A 24,285-nucleotide genomic window follows, 5' to 3' on the forward strand; every position below is an offset into this window, starting at 1 on the left:
TCCTTTAATGGAAGTGAACGTGGCTTTGTATTTCAGAAAGAAATGTTCTTTGGAGCCCCATGCTACTAACTTTAAGCAGACCTAAGAAGTTAGTCACTAGATGGCAGCAGCAGTAGCATCAAAATCTTTCACGACTGGATGTATTTGTTTTTTATCCAGAGCTCCATTGTTTCTCTAGAAATATTCGACTACTTTCTGTCAGTAATTTCCACCCCCTCCGATTAAGTAAGCAAATGGGACTTTGTTATGAAAGAATGTTTTTACTTGATACAAAAGTCCCTGTCAGCCTGCACACTAAAAGAAGGCAAACCTCATACAACAATCCTGGAGAATGCCATTATCTTCTACTTTGATTGCCGAGGCAACTAAGCTACTGGCTTTATGGTCAGGAAACCTGGGTTCTGTTCCCAGCTCTGCCAGTGACCTTTCGTGTGAATCACATCACCATGCCCTGCCTCAGTTTCCCCATCTGTAAAATTGGGGTGACAACACTCTGTAAAGTGCTTTGAGATTTTGGGAGGAAAAGTGCTACCATGAAGCTACATGTATATTATTAATTATTGCCATCACATATTGCCATTCCCAGGGAAGCTCTAAAACCCATCAGATCTGAACACAGCAAAAATCCCAGTAGTGACTGTGAAGCCTGCTATGCCCTGCGATGGATTTCAGTGTGTGCAGATCTGAGATGATGGTCCGTTAGGGATTTTGGAGAGGAAGAGATATTCCTCTGAACTAGAAAGGTGTGGGTTCAAGTAATTGCTGTTTCAAGTGTGGATGAATTAGACAAAAAATAGTATCCAATAAACTTTTATTACCAAAGTTTTTGACAAACTGGTGACTTATAAACTGTGGGGCAGATTCATTCCTGGGCTGGCACCGGCCTAGGGACAGAAGGGAGGTGGTTTGTTTCTCCCTTATTTGAGCTGCTGGTGACCAATATGGAGCGTTGTGAAGATTAGAGCAGCCCTCAGGGCTTCCCAAACTTGTACCTTTGCATTAGTTGCCCCCAAGGGACCCAGAATCACCAGGACACAAGTCCACCCTAATCACACCACCTTTCACTACTCCCCTCCCTCCTCTGGCCTCACTTCACCTCACCTCCTGTGTCTGTCCCCCCGCATCCCACCGCCGAACATCCTCTGTGCCTGGGGCTCATGTGGATTCAGCTCAGAGCTGGTGGAGTGGCTCTGTAGTAGGGGAAATCCCTGATGAGGGAGGCTTTATACCTGCCCTATGGTCCATTTGCACCAACCTCACTGGTACAAAGGGGCTGCAGCAGAAGGCTGAACAGGGCCCTATGAGTCTTCTGTCAAGAGCTTAGTGTTCTCAGTACCCAAGTCAATGGGAATTGAGGATGCTGACCACAGCATGGGATTTAGCCCCTCTGTCCTATACATACAGTAGGAATCAGAACAGTTAGAGATGTGAGAGAGCTGCTGGGGTATATTGTCTGGCTATGCAGTTCAGAAAGACCTTCCCCAACAATGCTAGCAACAGTTTAAAAATATCAAATCAAATTAGGCTCTCAATGAATTTGTCAAATATTTTGTTTGCTGACATGTTTTTGTGGGGGCTAGCGAACCAGACATGCTGGCTGTCTGCACTGTGGTTAATGAATTGCCAGAGCAAGCTGTTGCAACAGGGAGCCTCTGTGAAGACTTCAAGAGAGAACATGGGCTGATCAGTAATAAATATTGATTTGTCTGTAAGGGAAACAGCAGCATTTATGGGCATGTACTGGACACCCAAGTGGTGACCAAATTAACATGGGGTCAAATGCGTAATAGGATGCTAATAAGCTATTTATATGTGGGGCAACAAAACGGAAGCCGTTAGGAGTTTCTGCAGAGCTCCTACATTCTGACCATTGTGAGGAGGGTCAAAGGCAGGTCTATTAAATTTATAGCTGTTCGAGGCACAGGTTTGGCCCTTTTTAAACAGATCCAAATGCTTTGGCCTGCCCCAGGGTTTAGCAAACAAGGCTCTTACAGAACCTCAGCCTCCAGCCAGTCTCAGAAATGCAATAAATTGTCTCTGTTCCCCCCACCCCCCGAAATAGACTAATATTTAATTCTTTTATTCCTGGGCTCCTAGGGGTCTGCAAATACTCAACTTGTTTCCCAAAAGAGTCATGAAGAGATGCACTGTGTTTTCGCAACAAATAACTCTAATTCCACAAAAGGCATTTGGCCTGATGAAACATTTCAGCACATCACTCATGTGAAGAGCTAAAGTTACCTTCAGAATGATGACATTTTGCTAGCATTTGCTAAGCTATAGTTATATTATTGATCTAAATCTTTATTTCATTGCTTGAATAGGGGAAAATATAATATCTTTTGTCCTACAATTGAGAGAGCTTGGGGAAAAAAGAAAGTAAAAATGATAACTGAGCCCAAATGAAAAATCATCAGTACACTAAAGTCCCAGACCAGTAAAGCACTCAAAACATGCTTCAAGTTAACACAGGATTCATACATTTTCAGGCCAGAAGGGACCATTGTGACCATCTAGTCTGACCTCTGGCATAGCACAGACCATAGACTTTCACCCAGTGATTCCTGCATCAATCCCAGTAACCTGTGATTGAACTAGAACTTACTTTTTTAGGAAGATATCTAGTCTTGATGTAAAAACAAAAGGAGTACTTGTGGTACCTTAGAGACTAACAAATTTATTTGAGCATAAGCTTTCGTGAGCTACAGCTCACTTCATCGGATGCATCGATGTTTTTGCGAATACAGACTAACACGGCTGCTACTCTGAAACCAGTCTTGATGTAAAGATTTCAAGTGATGGTCAATCCACTACACATTCCAACTGATAATCACCCACACTGTTCAAAATGTGATCTTATTTCTAGTTTGAATTCACCTAGTTTCAACTTCTAGCCATTCAATCTTGTTATGCCTTCATCTGCTCAATTAAAGACCCCTCTACTATCCAAGATCTTCTTCCTGTACTTACAGACTATGCTCAATTCACCTCTTAGCCTTTTCTTCAATACACTATGGGTATGTCTACACTACAGCCAGTGGATGCTTCCTACATTGACAAAAGGAGCTTTTAATTCACTCCAACATAATAAATCCACCTCTCTGAGAGGCAGTAGCTATGTTGACACAAAAATCCTTCCATCAACCTAGCCATGTCTATACCGGGAGTTAGGTTGACCTAATTACTGTGCTCAGGGCATGAAATTTTTAACAGCCCTGAGTGTTATAGCTAGGTTGATCTAATTTTTAAGCGTAGACCTGGCCTAAATAGACAGCACACTCACTGTACAGCATGTTTTCCAACCCTTAAATCATTCTTGTGGTTCTTCCTTCTCTTCATGTGCTTAGGGGACCAAGTCCTAGAGGCACTCAACAAATGTCAGGCAAAATGAACAAAGACTATTTAAGCGCAAGCCGAAAAAAGCCCAGACTGTCATAATTAGATCAGTTGAGGAAAGAGGATTTCACTAGCCTAGATGGCGCATTGGTCACCAAGGAGCAACATAGGGAAATATTTCAAAATCACCTTTGCTACCCCTGTGGCCCTGCACTGAATTCATGTAAAGTGCACAGCTGAACTGAACCCATAAGCCTTAGCAAAGAAAAATCAATCACATTTGTAGATGGTGGATAAGGAATTGGCACTATTGCCCTATATTAAGTAAATTGCTTCTTTCTTGACACAGATGTATCTCACAAGGAGAAGATTTTCCTTGACTTTACTTGGCAATGAAAAAGGCCTGTGTCCGCATACAACATAGGGGAGGTTGGCTTGCGTGTGTGTGTGGGTGGGTGGGTGGGTGTGGTGGCGGGGCAGGGCGGGGGGGGAGGAGGGGTGATATTTTGCTTCGTTTTATATTTTTCAAAAAAGAACATCAGCAGATTCTGATGTTAAGATTCCAATGTTAAGATCTATCAGGGATAATTTTAAAGGACAAGTCAATGTAGACATTGTCATGGCAATGCTTGTTATTTATTAACACTCGTCATATATTTGTTTAAGGGACAAATTCAGCCATTATGTCTGCAGCTTGGTCTCTCATTTCATTCTGAACCCGCGTATGCTTTGCTCCCTAAGCAGCCTTAGTCCACAGGTGCTGGAACTAGGGGTGCTATTGCACCCCCTGGCTTGAAGTGGTTTCCATCAGATACAGTTCAGTTCAACGGCTCTCAGCACCCCACTATATAAATTGTTCCAGCACCTCTGCCTTAATCTGACTTTTAGGACACAACCCTTCTGAGATTTAAGCTCATGGTGGACCCTTCCACTAATGGCAAGTATTGAAAGTGAAAAGGGAATCAAGAACAGAAGAAATAAAAATAAAATGATTAATTTGATCTTTTCTCTCTCTGATGATAAATTGTTTCCACTAACAAACAAAAACAGTCATTCCTTCAATCAGAAGGGATCGAATTAATCTCTGCTGCTCTGAAGTCAATAGAGATTAATCTGGCTCAAGAAGACCTTTTGATGAACATGGAAAAATGAAGTGAAATCCTAGCCTTGATTAAATCAATAGGATTTTTGTCATTGACTTCAAGGGAGCCATGATTTCTCTTGTGGTCTTTTTGTTGTTGTTGACGTTTTGAGCTCTACCCTGTGCTCGAATCAGTGCCTACAAAACCTTTAATCACTGCTGCTCAGCAAAAACTTGCCAGGGTCTGTAGCTTTCTTCTGAAAATGTAATTCAGAAAAATGACACATGACAAAGAGAGAATATCTATGATAGCAGGTGTAGCTGAGGTCTGGCTGGAATAATTAACTCCTGGAGGGAGGCCTCTGTTTTTTGGAAGAGAAAATTAGGGAAGGAAATGAATCATTAGGTTGAAAACAGAATGTTTGTGCTAAATAAAGTAAGTAAATAGGTCAGTAGGCTAAGAAGACAGAATGTCTCAGACAATTAAGAGGGGAAATACACAGAGGACTGTTTACTATGAACTAGATAAGGGAAGTTAAGAATGTAGAGAGGAAGTTGAATTGGTGGTGTGTGTGTGGACAGTGCATGCTGCACAGGGATTGGTTCCTGCAAAGTAACTAGGCCGATCCAAAAATGTGTGCTGCAAAGTATAGTAAATGCAATGAGATGTGTAATGTGTACAAAGGGAGGAAGTTTCTGTGTAACTTTGGAGCTGTGATGTACCCTGCCTCCATCCCCCCTGCATTTGAATCTGATCAGCTCAGCATGGCATTGCTGTGTGCCCAGTAAAGATACCCGAGTGACAAAGGCGGGAATCGAACTGAGTTCTTGGGAAGCTGAGTGGAAAGAGGTCTTGGAGGGAATCCCAACAGTAGTGCTCATAGCTCCTTGTCCAGGCATAACCCTTTGTCTCTTGTCACTTGAATGGAGAGAACTGACCCCAGAAAGTATTTGCTTGAGACTTCTTTCCCCCAAATGTAATGTCATGGGTCAGGCACAAAGGAGATGGTAAAAGGATTACCAGGATTCATCTTGGGCAGATATTAATGCCCTTTTATGCTGTTCCGAGGAAGGAAGAGGAAGAACCAGACCAAAAGCATTTGAAGACAATCCTAGCTTAAATCCTATTAAAATCACGTCTGGTGTCTGAAGAGCTAGTTAGGTATTAATAAAAGTGGGTGTCGTGGTTTCTTTATATGAATCTTCTGGGCCACGTCTTTATCCAGGCCCCAATCCTGTAAGGTGCTGAGCACTCTCAACTCTCACTGACTTTAATAAGAAGAACGGACGGTACTCAGCACCTCCCAGGATCATGCCCTACTTCCCTAAAAAGGCAAAACTACCATCAACATTGCTGGGAGTTTTGCCTGCATGAGAATGGGTTGAGCTTGCTCCCACTGAAATGGGTAGAAAAAACTCTCCCTGATTTCATGGGTGGGGGGAGGGGGGCGATTGGACCCAAAAGTTTTGAGTGAGATTATGGCGCAAGATTATGCCTATGAGGGGGAAGATTGTGCCTGACTCTTATGTGGGTGCGCTGTGGGGGAGGAGGTGCACAAGAAGGCTTCCTCTCCCCTCCCCACTCATCATCCAACCTGCATAAGGGTCAGACAAAGCTGCTGCCCTTGAGCTTGAAGGAGGATACAGCCTGCTCCCTCCATCCACCAAGGGGTGTACAGTGCTCCAGCAGGAGATGGAGAGAGATTGGAGGTTGATCAGACTGTAGAGAAGGACCAGTGTGGAAGAGATGTTGGAATGATTTCCACTCTCTGAAGGGGCACAGTAATAGATTCCTGCCAGGGAAATCAGAGAAGAAATCTACTTCCTTGAAGCAGAATTTCTCCCTCTGCTTCCCCATGGGTTACATTGCTTCACACCAAGCATAGTACTGGACTGTGCCTCATTGGCCTTAGTCCTTAGTAAGGGCTGCAGGATTTGGTTCATTGTTATTAACCAAGATTTTGGGGTGTTTTGGGGGTGGTGATGGGGGGTGCTGGAGTTAGACAGGACAATCAACACTTCATTCGTTATTTTGTTACTTGGTCCTTTATCAGCAACTTTTATGCATTAAACACAATTGAGAATATGGTCACACTTTGCATGAAGGGTCCATTTAACAAAGAGTTAATAAATGACCAGCAGATGTTTTAAGCACTGGTAAGTCAATTGTTAGAGAGTCCAATGGGTCAAACTGGTAGCTTATAACCATCTGTCATACCTTCTACTGATGGGTTTATAAACCATCTATAACTCATCAAACTACTCATATCTGTAAGATGCTGATAATCATAACACCTCTTATGATAATTAACTCTTTATAAACTACTTCTATGTGGACCCTTACTATGAAGGATGACTAAGAAGGGCTCCGCTCACTTTGTATTGTGGATTCAAACAATCTGCATTATTCTATTTCAATGTTAACAAACTGCCTATCTTCACCTGACTGCTCCCCTGTAAGGGTGATCAAGACACGACAGCTTTGAAAAGTGATTCAAGTTCTTCATCCAGGGAGCATAAAGGGCAGGCAGTTGCAAATGTCTCTAGGCCACTGTTCTAAAGCCTTCCTTAGTGACTTAAAGGAGCCAGCCCTCCTTAGGAAGGTGAAAGAGAATCTTGCTCTAGATCGCATTCATTACCAAAAATGCACATTAAGGGCTCGATTCAATTAGGTGCTGAGCACTCTTGCATTGCTCCAGCAAAGCACTTAAGCACATAATTCATTTTAAACATATGAATAGTCCCATAGATTCCAATAGAATTACTCACATGCTTAAAGTTAAGTATATGCTTAAGTAACTTGCTGAATCTGGGCTTTATGCAACTTGCTGGAGGTTGACAAGTCTAAAGACGTTGTGCATGTCAAGCAAAGGCCATCATTAAAAAAAACAAGTTTGAATCTAGATAGTGTTTATAGGAATAGAGTAATATCTCTTTAAATAGTTAGTGAGCCCTCCAATGGTGCTCACTGTGTTCTAGAAGCCACCGGAAATCAGTCACAGTGGCCGTGTGTATGTAGCTAGGCTTGACATTTTTGTGTATCTTTAGCAAACGCAGTCATATGGAACGCACCTGTGCCCGTGTGGTTTCTTCATATTGTTTGGTGTGTATGAGCAAAAGACAACACTAGATGAATCTGGTAGATTGCTGAAAGCTGTGTATGAAAATAGCAGCCTATTTGAACAGCAGGGGCACTGTTCATTTGCAGAAAATGAACATGCCTACAACTTTTTGGAATGGGAGACAGGACTATAAAAATGCTTTAATCAGTAAGTAGCTCCACTGAGGATAAGTGTTTGCAAGAATGGCCCCTTAATAACCATTCACCTGACTACATATAACTACCGTAGTTATATTAACCATTTACGACAGCCCTGCTAACTAAATATCAGTAAGTGCCAGCAAACAAAATATTGAGAACAGCTAGATGATTATGTATTCATATTCCAAAAGATCCAAGAGACCTCAGCCAAAATCAAGGTTGACCATACTAGGTACTGCACATGCACATAGAGTGTATGGGGATGTACAACACCTAGTATAGTCAAGAGCTTGTCCCAAAGAGCTTACAATCCAAATAGACAAGACAGATAAAGGGTGGAAGGGGAAACACAGGTACAGAGGTCAACCAGAAAACTGCTTTACTGAAGGGAATAGAAGTAGTTCAAAAAGGCCGAATGGTTTAGGCAGATAACACACAATTTTATAGTCAATATTATCATAGTCAATATTTTCTTACCAGCATCTTTCTTCTTTTTACGTGAAAGCTCATGAACTGTCGCTCCAATTTCATTTCTCAAAGTTGTGATGATATCCGTGAGAAGAGGAATATTCCTGCTATCCAGGTTTATAAAGAATTCATACTCATCTTTGTTGACTCGGGAAGGTCTGGATTCAATATGGATCAGATTTATACTTTTTTCCTGTGAGAAAAGGATAACAGGTTGAATGTTGATACTATACGCTGTAGGTGGAATCACGCATGCTGAAATTCACCTGTTGGTAAATGGTCCACACAAGGCCCTCTACACCAATAATCTCCATCAGATGGAGCAGTTGTATAGGGGTGAATTTCACCCCTATACAACCAAAATCCCCCTCACCCGCCCATGCAGAGTCAATGCAGGGCCTGCGCACAACTAAGTCCCACAAAATAGGGCTTAAGTTGGATTTAAGTGGTGCATAGGATTTCTACAGAGGTGAATTTCATTCCTGGTACACCAGGAACAAAAGCTGCACAGAGGCTCTGAATATGCCTATGTGGAGAAGAGCATTTACTCAGAATCAACACAGGATTCAAGAATTCCTTCCATGAAGAATAAAGAAGTGAGAATAAACAAATACATTGAAGCTATTTGCAATTACAATGAAATGAGGTTTGGAAAAGCCAGAAGCGGGGCATCTTGTGATCCAAATCTCAAGGGGCTGAAAATGAAAAGTCATTATATGCCCTCACTCTGTACATGCAGTGTCCTTGCCTCATACCCTACTGCAAGCTTACTGATGTGACTGCAGGGATAAACCATGGACAATTCCTTTAAACCTGCCTACCTACTCTCTTTGCTCCTGCATTGCAGCCAGCCAGGAGAGCAGCTCAAGTATCAGCTGCTGCAAGCTCAAATATCTCTGCTCTTGCAACACTCAGCTCAGCCATGGAAGCACATGTGGCATGGCTCCAAAGTGCCACTGCAAGCCACCCAGGGCAACATGTAGCATTCAGGTGAATGGGGAAACTAGAAGGGGTAACAAAAGTCAAGAGAGAACAGGAAAGAATAAAAGAATAGGAAGCCACTCCCACCAAAAATACATAAATTTAAAAAAAAATCACAGAAGAAAAAACAGATGAGAAGGAAAAGAGAAAATGGAAACCGAATAAGACAAGAGAGAAAAATAAATGGAAACAAAGGAGAAGAGACAACAACTGTCATAGGAAACAGCACAGGAAAGGGCCCCTATTTGCCAATCCGACACTAGGGGAGCACCAAGAAAAAAATGCACATCGGGAACCACTGACTTAACAAGCTAAATAGATACAATATCTGATTAATAACATCCAAGATACACATTCCAAAGTGTTTTCGAAACACTTCACAGTGTTTCAGGATCTCCGTCCAGTGAGCAGGACTGTTGTCTCTATCTTAGAGGGGGCTGAATCTTAAGTAGAGCTGGTCAGAAAATGTTTTCTCTCCCATGGAAAAAAGTTTGAAGACATTTTTTGTTGTGGACCACGTTTTTCTCCAAAATTCTTCTGCTTTTCATCAAAAACCCAGAATATGCAGGGTTTGGTTTCTTGAGGAAAATCAGAAAAACGTAGTCAAAAGCAGAGTTTCTCCCAAGGAAATTCTGATTTACAAAAAACAAACAAACAAAAAAAACCCCATGTTTACTTGAGAAAATCCTTGAACAAAAAATGTCAACCAGCTCAAAATGTAGGACCTAGGCCTGCATTCCTTATTCAGGCATATTCCCACTGCATCCGTTGTTGCTATAGGGCGAGGCCCATAATGAAGTTCTGCTTCCCAAAAGGAAGCTGAGACCCATGAAGACAGAGAAAATTCAGGTTTGGGCCTGTCTGCTCCTTGGTTTTGTTCTCCTTTGCTCCCCTTTGTGCTGCATAGTGCAGCGAGGCAGCTGGCCATCAACAACACAGAAATACCTTGCTACAAAAGGCAGTTCAGAATCTGGTAGGAAAAAGCATGCATGGCGCTCTTCTGTGTCTGGAGGGTTGCAAGCCGCTGATTACCTTAAGTTGTTTTGCTAAATATCAGTACAGTAAGTTGAAAAGTTCAAAAGCACATTCACCAACGGCTGCTCATGAAAGATACTCCCCAGTTGTGCTGTCTGAATGCAGAGAATGCGTTTAACTGTGCTAAGCCCCAGGGACGATTTGTTTTAGAGCCATAAAATTCTGTGTAGCACACAGACCTTACTTTGTATTTGCTTTTTAGCTAGATGGTAAGAGTTCATTACAGTGCTCAAGACTTAGAAGTTAAAATTACTTGCAACTAGATATATTTTTTGACAGAGACCAGAGACAGTGGGCTATAGTCTGCTGTCATCTGGGCCATGGTAAATCCACGATAACGCCAATGAGGTTAATGCAGCAACTGATGATTTACACCAGGGGCAGAATCTGAACCATTAGGCCTTATTCTCCACTGCCCAGACAACTGTGCAAAATGGCGGTAAACTGCCACCAAACCAGAATGCTCTATTCACACTGACAGTAACATTTTACGTTCACTGTGCACAGGTGCAAATGATTGCACAAAGACTTGTTGTTCTGAGGTTGTACAGCACCTCGCACATTAGGTCCATGTCTGGGGGAGTCCTAGATACTACCGTAATAAATAACATAAAACAAACAAAACAAACAAACAAACAAAACAAACAAGGGAGTGGAGAATGAAGCCCACAGCTTGTACTGATTGGCAGGAGGGAGAGACAGAGGGATATTGTAATAATTGGGACTACAAATTTACCCTCGTTGTAGGCTCAAGTGTAAGAAGTATGTAAAAGTTCATAAAATGTCACAACAACCTATAGTAATAAATGTTGATGAGAATAGGTGCAAAAGGGAGATGAAAAACTGAATTAGTCCGAGAAAAAGGCCTCCTGCTATAACTCAAGGACTATGTTAAAATCATGCTTAGTAAAAATAGAAGATGTGGAACTGGAAATTAATGAATCAGAACTGATGTGTCAGATATTAGGCCTGATTGGTGGACAAAAACATGAAGGGATGGGCTATTCCACCCTCCATTCCCTTTGTGGGTCCTTATAGAAAGAGACTTTGAGGGAAAAGAAAAGAACAGATGAATGCTATGAGTAAGCTTCATGATCATGGCTGCCTCTCCCACTGTTTCAGGGACTCAGGATCTTCATCATCCAGGTCCTGAGAGATGTCCTGAGCAAACCGGGCCGGAGAGGGAGACCCAGATGACATCACCACCCATACCAACTCCAGCGGATACCAAACACCACCTGAGATAAAACGGGAATCAGACTTTAACAACAGCAGCAGTTTCAGCTCATGTCAACTAACTTCTCTTTCCCTCCAAAAGGGCAGTCATTACCCGCTTTGATACCATTTGTCAAACGGGGGAGGGTTCCTTCTGTAAAAGGAAAGGGAACAAGCCTTACTTAATGCTTTACATTTCAAATGCTTTAACTGTTTTCCCTTCTTTTCTGTATTGTTAATAAAAAGTTAAAAAGATGTTTAATGTTGGCTTCGCCATGGTGCTAAGCAGGCTGACGTCTCTGCATACCAAACCCTGAACCTTGTTAAAATTGTTTAATGTTAGACAGTGACTGTGTTGCGTTAACACCTTTGGCCCATATGTTCCATCTAAATGAATACAAACAGGGGCCACACAGCAATGCTTTGCCCAGGAGTCCTCGGAGAACAAACAATGGAGCAGCCAGCCAACACGTGTGCCACTCTAGTGACAGGTCAGCCCTGCTACACTGGCCTCATTCCCCTTGAAAAGTCATGAGCCTGGGGTTCAGGGTCTTGAAACCCAAAGGGACCCAGTGCCAAGATGCAGGACTAGGGTGGGAGGGCTGTTTTATACCTTCTCCCTGTTTTATCCACCTACATTGGTTCCGGTGCATTCTGGCCTGATGTAAAAAGCAAAAGGAGCTATTTTGCTTATTATAGTCGCCTGTCCTCTCAAGTTCTACTCATCCAGCTGTACCACTATTGCACAAATACAGAGGAAATACCTATTGATCTGCTATCGTCTTGTACAGCAAATTGTTTCTAGTTCACCAGGGAGGCAGAAGAGGCTCATGCAGGTTTCTTTTGGTCAGACTAAAAGAGGACGTATACTCACCAAATCAAATTTCCACCTCCTTTACACCAATGTAATTCTGGAATAACTCTACTGAAATCAGAGAAGCTACTCTGAATTTGCATCAGCATAAGTGAGACAAGGTTCTCTCCCCCTTCTCTGTCACTTCTACACAGAGCCAGGAGTAGAGGCCAGAAATTGGTCATATTTGTCCATCTGATAATTCTTCAGTCCTTAGCTTGTGTAAATCTGGCACAGGCAGCTCCTTCTCCACTCCCATCACCTCTGCACAGACTGTATGTCAGGAACAGATGGGAAGGGGGGGTGGGGAAAAGAGTAATTCAGCTTACCTGGCAGAGTTTTAATCAGGCTCTACAATGCCCTAATCTGTATAGGGCCAGCCATGAACCAACCTCAGAAACACAGAGGGGGCAGCTAGCTGTCTGGTAGCCCTCTCTCCACCAGTCTGCTCCATGCTCAGCAGACACTGGGCATAGCAGAGAATCAGGGGCAGAATGCGGTCCAAGTGATCTGAAATTCTGATGCATTAAAGGCCCATGGTGCTTAAGTTACTCAGGGTCAAAATTCACCCTGAATTACAATCTGATGTCAGAAAGCAATACCTTTATTTCAAACTATCATCTGAAAAAAACAATGATTGAAGGTGTAGCTTTTGAACTGTATATATCCCATCATGAATTATGTAACTTTACAAAAAGAAAAGGAGTACTTGTGGCACCTTAGAGACGAACAAATTTATTTGAGCATAAGCTTTCGTGAGTTACAGTTCACTTCATCACTTCAATAAATATACACAATTAGCTGTGCACATTTTATTTTCATTTCTGTTAAAACCAATGCTCTTAACTACAAAAACATCTGTTACTGATTACATTACATTGTAAACAAAACTGATCTGTATTTCTTATGTCCATTTCTCTTACAATCAGTAGTTTGCTCAGAGGAACACAATACAGAGAAACTGTTCTTATAAGACAGTTGCTTGCATAGTTGTTGTAGCCATGTTGGCTCCAGGTTTGAGTAAGAAGAGTTGGGTGAGGTAATATCTTTGACTGGACCAACTTCTGTTGGTGAAAGAGACATGCTTCCTTCAGCTCTGAAGAAGAGCTCTGTGGAGGGCAGTCTTCACTTCCTGTCCTAAAATCTTGTATAATGCAAAACAACAGACTCTAGGATGTAGTGTTATGTACTCACAAACATTTTTTGCCTTTCATTCAAGAGGTGCCTGCATCTCAGCAATGGGCAAAGAAAATCATGTGTGTATTATATAGATATATATATATGGTTGCCATTTTGTAAAGAGTGCTTTGGGATCCTTTTGGAGCCATATAAATGTAAGTTACAATCACTGTTGTTTTAGAAACAGAAGTTCAGTCACAAATATTGACCCCTCCCAATTGGTAGTTTTGCAGAATCATGTTCTCAGATGTTTTGTATTGGTAATAAACACTTTCACTTCAAATTATTTACAGCAGCTCCCTTACTTGAATTTCTATTCAGCACCCAATTTCATTTTGGTACAACTTCCCCACCTGGTGTCTACTGATGGTATTGTAATTATATTTTATATGATTCAGAAGTCAGTAGGGTGTAGTCTGTGTTGCCAGTTCTTGCAATTTTATTGTTAGTCTCATGATATTTGATGTTTTACTTAAAGCTCCAGCTCCTGGAGCCAAAGAAGAATTTGGGGGTTACTGGTTTTTTTTAAAAAAGTTGTTTTTAGCCCTCCTGGTTGTAGACAAAAGCTTGTAAACTTGACATGAGTATCCTCTAAAAGCTCAGAAACCAGAAGGCAAATAAAAAAAAATACACCTCCTCGGGTGTATTATTTCTTTAAAAAAAAAATCCACCCTCATTATTTTTAAGCCAATCTCATGACTTTGGGGACAAGTCATGATTTTTGAATGTTTGGGGTTGACAATACTGTAGTTTACACCTTAATGCCTAATGTCCCTGGCGCAGATTCACCCTTGTGCCAGTGCTAGCAAGGGGACATCTTGCATTGCCCCTATTCAAGAACAACAGGGATCAATTCAGCACATGGTTCAGACTAACTTGTGCCCTTGCTGCAATTGCTCCTCTCTCCGATTGCGGCTGTGCAGAATCCCGAGGGGGTGGGCACACCCTGGCCAGTCCACCTCCTACCTCAGCAGGCCCTCCTCCTGCCTTCAGCCTGCTGTGGAAAACCTGCCTCATGGGGTCTTCCATACATGGGATTTATGGCTCCTTTGCAGCACTTCTATGATTATTTGGCCAACTGAAAGGGGCTTCAGCACATGAGTGAGGCCCCTGTCTGAGTTGCTTAGTTGCAGAGATGCTTGTAAGCATATAGCTGTCTGCCTTGCATTTATTTAAAGGCACAAAACTTGCGCCATTTATAAGTTCAGCATTATCACGTAGTAACCAATTATAACAGATTTCACCATTAGGGTCAATGATAGCTCTCAGTTTGCGCTATGCAACCCTCCAGTCTTCAGTGGGGTTGCCAGTTCCCATGAGTTTAGCCTGACTCTTATTGGTTTGCTTAAAGGCCTCACTCCTGGAGCTTAAAATTTTATCTTCCTTAGCGGGGGGGGGGGGGGGGAAATAAGCATTTAGCCTTCATGGTTGCAGAAAAAAGCCTGAAAACATGACCCAGGTGTAGCCTATGGGTTCAAAAACCATCAAATAACAAGAACCCAAAATTTATGATTTTTAAAAGTCTCATGATTTTTAAGACAAAGTCATGATTTCTTTGGGGGGGGGAAATCAGTCTCATGATTTTTGAATGATTGGAGTTGGCAATACTGCATGCGTCACTGGTAGTAGACATTGGCCCATCATTAACAAGTCTTAACAAAAGATCATTGGAGAGGTTACATTTTCACACAAATACATTAGGAAGCCTTAAGGGGGAACGATAGTTCTAGGCTACTGTTTCCAACAGTGCATTTGTGTCTTCCCTCTGTGAGCTACCACACGCCCCTGTACTTGATTCTTAAAAACCAGAAACAGCTATAAACATCCATCTGTGGCTTGTTTCCATGGCCTTTGTCACTAAACGACCTCAGACCCATCATGACGTTCCTACAAGGTGATTGCGTAACTACTGAATTTTCACTCAGGCACTGAGTAAATACTCCCAGAGTGAACATTTACATGCTCTTTCTTACCAGCTTTATATAAAATTATGTGCTGCAGTTTTTAACCCTGACTAGCTGTGGGCTACATTCGAGTCCCATTAAAAGGGAAGGTTTTCAAAAAGCACACATAACAGTTAAGCTGTTGATTCCCATTGAAAGTCAATGAGAATTAGGAGCCTAATTGCCATTTGTGTCTTTGAATAGCTTCCTCAAAGTCAATGCAGAGACTTTCATTTTGCTCAGGGAGAGTTTGTTTAGGCTCTGTTTGTTTAAGGCAGGGATTCTCAGTTGTCTCCATACTGCAACCCCCTTTCCCCTACTGGGACCCCACCCTCACCCTTCCATGACACCCCTTTTGTCTAGCTGATATCTAGTCAGGAACCCTTCCATTCAGCAGTAGGGGGAAGGGCAGAGTGGTCACAATCTCCTGACACTTCTTGGGAGTTGTCACAACCATTCTGAGACCTTCTGTCCTCAGGCATTCATCACAGCAGTGTCTAAGTGCCAAAGCCCATGAGATCAGAGTTTGCTGAATGTAATAAATACAAATTAAACGACCATGAATCATGCAGCTTTGTACAAAGCACACAGGGCTCTCCCCCTTCTCCCAACCACCCTGCCCATTTTTGTGTGGCAGCCAGCTAAACTGAGCCAACATGCCCTGGGAAGTAATCTGCCTTTGGTGTACGGCTAGTACAGATTTCTGTCCTCCCAGAGTACGGCAGAACCAGGAACCAGATAGTTACTTTGAGTCACAGTCTGTTTCCCTTGTCTGCTCCTGAGAGAAAAGGAGCTAGCCACTGCCCCTTGCTCAGGACCAAGGGCAAGGTCACAAATGAGCCTGCCTCCTCCTGTCGCTTTGTGAATGGTATTTCTAATTGTCCTTTGCTTTTAATAAAATGAAAAGCATTCAAAATGCTCAACATTGAAATGAAACATTTCATCTGACCTGAAACTAATAATTTTTCATTTTTTGTATCACTGAGAAACACCTTTTATTTTAGTTTTTTTTGGAGGGGAAAAACCTCAATTTGCACAGCTCTCATTAGCACTATTCCAGTATGTCACAGTGCTTTCTGTCTTGAAGTTAAAAGCTATGAAATGACCCTTCTGCAGTGTCTAGATCAGAGCAGCAAAGGAAGGGTTGATAGCTGGTGCTTGTTGTAGTAGAAATAGGTATACTGGGAATTGTGTGTGCGCTGAAGTGGGAGAGGTCCCATTTATCCCACTAACGTACTGAGTTAAATTCTAGGGACAGATTGTTTTGCAAAATGTACCCATGCCTGCATAACCTGTATGCTTTTCCTCATTTTGGAAACAATCCAAAATTCAGCAAAAGCCCAGTACATTCATGATAGTCAAAGAGATAAACTTCAAAGTGGTCATTATTTGTTGACCACAAAGTTAACTCCCTAAACAGAAAAAAAAAATTACCACAGTCATCTTTGTTGGCTCAGAAGGCAAAGGGTCTGACTCAATGTTACCATTTACCTCTGGGCCAGGTTCCAATATCTTTACTCACATGATGCAACAATTTACGGCATGAGTACAGCCATGTAAATCAAATGTGCTGTGCTGCACTGCGCAAGCAAAGCTATCAGAACCTGGTCCTTAGGGTGAAATTCTGCTATTTGAAAAGAACATTACTCAACAAAGCAGGGCGATTTCTATTTGAACGTGAGGTAACAATTTGCATGATACCGTAACCCACACACCTCCTGGGTGTGGTGTTGTTTCAAGACTACTGAGAGAGAGAGATTAATGAGTCTGCTCTACAGCCTTAGCTAACAGGCATATGGCTTTTAGCTCATGCAGTAGAGGCTCATGCACTAAGTTCCAGTAACCTCAAGTTCAAACCCAACAATGACTGGGTCAGTCAGCATTACAATATTATTCCACCCTATTATTTTTTTTTTAAACTAGCAAACATTTTAATCCATCTGGCTCTGGGCAGGATTTTCCTTCTCATATGGCCAGTATTTAATCCAGAGGTGAAAGTAAGCCGGTACGCCCCGATACGGCATACTTGTAAGAGCTGGTGCGCCGTTCCAGGACTGTCTTTCTGAGAGGGCAATTTAAAGCCTTGGGGTAGCAGCAGCAGGGCTGCAGTGGGGCTTTAAAGGACCCCGGAGCTCCAGCCGCTGCTACTGCCCCAGGGGCCTTTAAATCCCAGCCTGAGCCCTGCTGCCCGAGCCCTGGGGTAGCAGTGGCAGGGCTCTGGAGGGGATTTAAAGGGCTGGTAGTGGCAGCTGGAGCCCCAAGCCCTTTAAATCCCCACCTGAGCCCTGCTGCCTGAGCCCGGGGGGGGGGGGGGGGGGGGAAGGGGAAAGAGAGCTCTGGCGGGGATTTAAAGAGCCCCGGAGTGCCAGCCACTGCCCTGGCCTTTTATATCCCTGCCGGACCCCTGCTGCCAAAGCCCTGGGGTAGTAGCTGTGGGGCTCCAGCAGGCATTTAAAGGGCCGGGGCGGTAGTGGCGGCTGGAGCCCAGGGCCCTTTAAATCCCTGATGGAGCCAGGCCACTGCTACCCCAGGGCTCGGGCAGCAGGGCTCAGGCGGGGATTTAAAGGGCTCAGGCAGCTGCTACCACAGCGGAGCCCCAGGCCCTTTAAAGCTTTGCCAGAGCCCAGAGCCTGGGGGTAGCGGTGGCAGCTGGGATCCCCCAGGGCTCCTCAGAGATTTAAAGGGCCTGGGGCTCTGCTGTGGTAGTGGCAGCTAGAGCCCTGGGCCCTTTAAATCACCCCCAAGCCCCGGGACTTCCAGCCACCTCTGCATCTGGAAGGTCAGGGGTGATTTAAAGGGCCACTACTGCAGCTGGAGCCCTGGCCCTTTAAATCAAGATTTAAAGGGACCGGGGATTTAAGGTCCTGCCTCTTCTGGTTCAGGCCACGCCCCCTGCTCAGGACTCCAGTGTACTGGTAAGTCCTCTAACTTACTTTCACCCCTGATTTAATCCATCCATGATTTTCTGCACAGGGATATGTATATATTTTGTCTACTACACTGTAAAATCATTCTTGTGGTCAAAGCCACTAGTGACTTCCTACATGTTTCTTTACAGCATAAAAGCAGATTCTGCCACCATAACTTACAAGGGGCAGTACCTTGCTTTCTACATAGTCCCATTAAGATCAGTAAGACAGGATGAATACTATTCACCATGACTAAGGCTGGCAGAACCAGCCACTATTGATGGTATGTGATTGGTCACCTTAGTCACAAGGTACTACTTCTGCTACCTGACTGGTTGACTCCCAAACCCACAAAGCTTTCAGATCCCAACTTCCAAGAGAGAGAGAGAGACACACACACGAGTACTTGAGAACAGACACATGGGGCGTCACATAAGAGGAATGGTCCAATGGTTAGGAGGCTAGCCTAGGACACAGGAAGTCTGGACTCTGTTCAGTTCCAGAGATTTCTTGTGTGATCTTGGGCAAGTCACTTAGTCTTTCTGTGCCTCAATTCTTTTCCCCTTCTGGAAAATAAGGAGAATAGTACTTCCCTAACTTACAGCTGTGTTGTGAGGACATTAAAAATTGTGAGGTGCTCTTATGTTGCACTAATGGAAACCATATCAGTTCCTTAAGAAGATTTGCATGCATATTTGTGCATAGATACACATTTGCAGCACTTCTTTCCATAAACATTTTGGCGAACAACAGTTCTCACAGGCATAATGTCATCACCAATCCACTGCTTACTGAAATTAAGGGAAAGACTCCCTTTTACTTTAATGGGGACTAGATTTGGACTGTAGTAAATAAGGACAGGGGAAACAGGCTTCCTTTCATCCCCCAAATGGACTGCCATATAGTCTGGTACTCACTTCTGGGGCAGGGATAGTGGATACATAGAATCTGGCTCAGGTTAGGTTTGTAACCACTTGCTTATAATGGTGGAGCTGGATTCACAGCTCAGTTTAAGAATGAGCCTCTGACTCCATGAGGATTTGGCTCACCCTGCAGGGGAGAATGGGTTGGGGGGCTCACTGGGAAACCTTCTGGGGGTAGAAGTAGAGCCGGGTAGCAAATGGTGGCAGGACTGGGTACTGAGTGATGCTTGAGGAACACATGCACTCAGCCAGCCTGCTGCCTGGTTCATCAGCTCAGCTGGTCGATGACTCCTTCAGGGCACCATTCTAGTGTTCCATCTGGCCCAGACGTTTTGTCCCACAACTTATAAAGCATGGGACAAAACACTAGGGCTAGATATTCAAGAGAGCTCAGCATCTCAATTTGTACTCCATGTCCTGAGGTCTTCTGAAAACGTGGTCATTTATTTTGCTGCCTAAATGGGAGCGAACTCTTTTGGAAAATCTGGACCCAGCTGTGCATGCTCAGCACTTCTAAAAACGTGGCTCTAAGCCTGTTGCTGAAGACAGAGAGATTCCCAGTTTAAAGGGATACATGGTCACCCTGCTCATGCACCCCATCCTTTGTTGGGGACCAGAATGGTTATCCACATTGGCAGATTGTATTTCAGAGTCACAGACCTGGCTCTGAAAACTGATTGAAAGAATATAAAAATCGGGAATAAACATAAGAAAAAAAAAAAACAGATCTACCCAAACATGGTTTGAATTTAAAGCAGTCAGATGCATAGAAGCAGTTACACAGAAATTATTCAAATCTGGTGGTAACATTCTAACAGATAAAATATCAATTCCTATTAATAGGAGGGATTCAGTGCATGAACACAGGATACCAAAAGATACCACTTCTGGATACAAGTGGTAATTGTACTAAAACAAGAGCTCAGTTTCAAAGCAAAATTACACAACAATGCATATGGACAGTCCCTAAGTCACAGACATGACCTTGAGGGCTCTTTGCATACAATAAATACAGTGCATCCCAAAAGCACTTTGAGATTCCCTTAAATTTGGTGTCACAGTTGCAGGGCTAGCTGCACCTCTATCCCCTTTTGGGTTGCTCCGAGTGCACCCCCTCAGATGTCCAGCCTCATGCCCTTACCTCCCCTGGGGTGGAATTCTGCAATATTCCCATTCCTAGACTGGGCCATGGGCTTCAGTTCCCTGTGCATCAACCATGCTTACTGAGCAGGTTTGAATAGGATCAGCCTCTGCAACTCTTCCCTTCAGGATTCTGTGACCAGTGGGGTATATAGTGACTAAGCCACCTTCTTAAAACCAAAATGTCATTTGTTTAACTGTAGGAACAAAGCTTTGAGAAAACTGATTTTAAAAACAAACATCTACACTAATGCTTGTGTTACACAATGGCTTACCGCCCCCTGCTGGTAACCTAGGCAGGCCTAATTCCTCTGACACCTCCAGCAGGTGCCTGGGTTGCAGTGTGATTCCCACAAACAACTTTCCCCTCTTGAGACAATGTTCCTTTTTAAACATGCCAAAGATCTTTGGTATCCTGTGTTTATGGCTGTAATAGGACAGGCATACCATGCCATTCATCCTTCTGACAAAGTGTGGCTCTGCAGTGTCCTTTCCTCCTCTCCTCCCCATTAGGGACTCTAATAGGGTGGCTTGCTCTGTGGGCTAGAAAACCTGGGGCCAAGCCAGCCCTGATTACAAGATGAATGCCACCTAAGAGAAATCAGGTCATTAAAATATAAAAGGCAACAGGAAGGGGCAAGGGAAGAGTGTGACAGAGAAGTATCTGAGGCTACCAGAGGTAGGAGGCCTGCCAGTAAGCTATGGAAGCCTAAGAGAGGCAATTGCATGGCTCTGGAATTGATGATTGTTTTGGGACTTTGTTCTGTTTTTGACAAGCTTTGTTGCCAACTTGGTGGAGAGTGAATTAAAGAATTTGAGGCTGAGAAGGTGACTAGCAACTTTGTGAATTCTTAAAGGCCCTGATGAAGGGGAAGTAGAGGCAAGTGGTGGCCATGGAACTACAGACTCCATATAAAAATTACAACAGGCTTACTGTGTTTGTGCCCAAGCCAGCCTTGTTTATTAATAAAAGGTCACATTATCATTCCCCCCCAAAACAGAGAGATTTACCCTATTCTAAACTTTTATGTCAAGCAACAATAGCTCTCTCTCTCTTTCCCCCCCCTTACAATTCTTCCAGTTCACCTATTCCTGGGCTCTTCTTCCTTGAATGGTTTTAAGACATACTGCTCAATGATTAAATATCCCACTTCCCCCACCACCTCTGTAGCCAGGTGATCTCTCGCCAGGTTCTCCTTCTGGAGGACAAATATCTTGTCTCAGCATATTATGTTCCCTGCCATCTTTCCCCAGATGCTGAGTGCTCCCTCTCCCTGGAGACAAGCTTCTTCTCTAAACCAGGGACATGTGGTTGGATGAAGTTACGGTAAAGTGGGTGTCCAACTGGTTGAAAAACCATAATCAAAGAGTAGTTATTAATGGTTTGCTATCAAACTGGGAGGACACATCTAGTTGAGTCCTGCAGGGATCTGTCCTGGGTCCAGTACTAGTCAATATTTTCATTAGGGAGTATACTCATACAATTTGTGGATGACATCAACTTGGAGGGGTTGCAAGCACTTCAGGAGGACAGAATTAGACTCCAAAGTAACCTGGATAAACTGGAGAATTGGTCTGAAAATCAACAAGATGACATTCACTAAAGACAAGTGTAAATTATGCACTTAAGGGAAAAAATTCAAATGCACAAACTACAAAATGGGAAATAACTGCTTAGCTAGTTGTACTGCAGAAAAGAATCTGGGGGTTATAATGGATGACACACTGAATATGAGCCAACAATGTGAAGCAGTTGCAAAATAGGTTAATATTCAGGTGTATATTAACAGGTATGTCATGTGTAGAACACAGGAGGTAGTTCTTCAGCTCCACACAACACAGGTGAGGCTTCAGCTGGACTACTGTGTCCAGCTCGGGGCACCACAGTTTACAAAATGTGAACAAATTGGCAAGAATCCCGAGGAAAGCAACAGAAATGATAAAAGGTTGAGAAAACCTGACCTATGAGGAAAGGTTTCAATGTGCCCAGGTTTATTTGTCTTGAGTGGGGATCTGATAATCTTCCAACATGTTAAGGGCTGTTGTAAAGAGGATGGTGATCAGTTCTCCATGTCCAATGAAAGCAGGCCAAGAAATAATTAGCTTTATCTGCAGCAAGGAAGACTTAGGTTACCTATTAGGAAAAACTGCAGAAGGATAGATAAGCACTGGAACAGGCTACCAAGGGAGTTGTGCAATCTCCACCATTGGAGGTTAAGAACTTGTTAGACAAAACACCTGTCTGGAATGGTCTAGGTTTATTTTGTCCTGTCTGTCTCAGTGCAGGGGAAAGGGACTAGATGATTTCTCCAGGCGCCTTCTAGCCCTACAATTATATGACTTTCTTTCTATGATTAATATTAAGAACAATGTTTTTAATATTATACATCCTGACACCTGTCCCCAGATGCTGCCTTCTCAGAACTTGCCTGGAGACAAACTTCTCTAACCCAGGGCTCTGGTTACCTCTTGCTGGGTTCACACTCTTCTTTTTCCTCCCTAATCAATCTCTAATGTTATGCCTGAAGGGGTCAGCAGGCATCCCTTTCCTTGCTGGTGTCTTTCCCTTTATAAGGCCCAGGTGAATCAAAGTTTAAGACCAGAATGGACCACCAGATCATCTAGTCTGACCTTCTGTATATCACAGGCCACCAGCACCCACACACTAACCTCAACAACCAAAATTAGACCAAAGTATTACAGCCCCCAAGTGCCTTCCCTTAAACCCAGCTGAGCAGCAGGTAATCAGAGATGCATTGAACCCTGCTCCCTCTCAAAGGGGCTAGTCAGCCTGTGACAGCTGGCCTTTTCCTGTCCTGGTCCAAACTAGTTTTGCAGGCTGGCTGAAGAGTCATCAAAAATCACCACAGCTAATAGAGAAGTGTCAATGCCAAAGCTATCACTCTCCACAAACTCTTGGGAGTTATCAGGAGCTATTCTTTTCCTTTCCTGTTGTTTCCCCCCTGCCTGCCCCCCCCCCCACACTTTCCTGCTCATTCTCTTGTTCCTCCACAGGACAGGGATATGGATGGAATCAATAGGAGCATGGCAAATGTGCCGAGATGGGCACCTGGGAGCAGCGCAGAGTCACTGTATCTCTGTGAAAATGTCCACACATGGAATTAGTTAATGAGAAGGAACTGTATGTGTAAACAAACCCTCAGACGTGCATATCGCTAAGAAGTGGAAATACTGTCAAAGGGCCATACTGCAATTCACAGACTGACACTAGCTCTGATAGTTATGTACTCCCCTTCCATTTAATGGATTGAAGATGTCCTGGGACATTTGTTTCCATTTGTACTATGCCTTTCATTTACTAGTCAATTCAATTTTCTAATAGAAAATGTGTAGTCTGCAGTTCATTACAGTAATCTGCCTAAACAATTGCTCAAAGAAACAATTGATTAATATTAAAGTTATAAAAACCTAAGAAACCAGTAGATTTGCTTGGGATTATGTTCACAGCCCTACGTGTCACAACTAAGACTGTCAAAGAAGTCACAAATTCCATGGGCTTTTTTTAAGCATTACCCACTACATTTGGGGAAATGTGTGTGCATGTGCATGGATGATGTTTTAACAGCAATGCTGCTCCTTTCTTCCCACAGGATCCCAAAGTGCTTTTACATATCCTGGGCCTGATTCTCAGCTGCCTCACATCTTGTGTAGTGCTAAACACCTCTGCAAAGTGGATGTAAAATGCTGCCATTCTGATCCAATAGCATTTTACACAGAGTATGCACTCACTTTGTACAAGTGTCAGTGACTACACAGGGTGCAAGGAAGTAAAGAATCAGGCCTGATTATAATCTGTATACATTCATAGATATGAAATATAGGGACACATCCACAGGCACACTCCACAAGCTAGTCAAATGCAACTACTTCTAGGGTACATTTTGTTCACTAAATCATTTTCTAAGAATGGGAAAAATTCAGATTTTTTTAAACCCTTGC

The 24,285-nt window shown here is 43.2% G+C and overlaps 1 protein-coding gene across 1 annotated transcript in view; it reads right to left on the reverse strand.

Moving 5' to 3' along the window:
• PAH (phenylalanine hydroxylase) overlaps window positions 1-24,285 on the reverse strand; it is a 59,802-nt gene that overhangs the window by 26,068 nt on the left and 9,449 nt on the right. Inside the window, exon 3 of the mRNA XM_038412718.2 lies at window positions 8,157-8,340. Coding sequence (XP_038268646.1) covers window positions 8,157-8,340 — 184 coding nt within the window. The remainder of the gene's footprint in view (window positions 1-8,156; window positions 8,341-24,285) is intronic.

Source organism: Dermochelys coriacea, chromosome 1, assembly GCF_009764565.3.
Source record: "Dermochelys coriacea isolate rDerCor1 chromosome 1, rDerCor1.pri.v4, whole genome shotgun sequence".
In the NCBI taxonomy this organism is placed as follows: Eukaryota; Metazoa; Chordata; order Testudines; family Dermochelyidae; genus Dermochelys; species Dermochelys coriacea.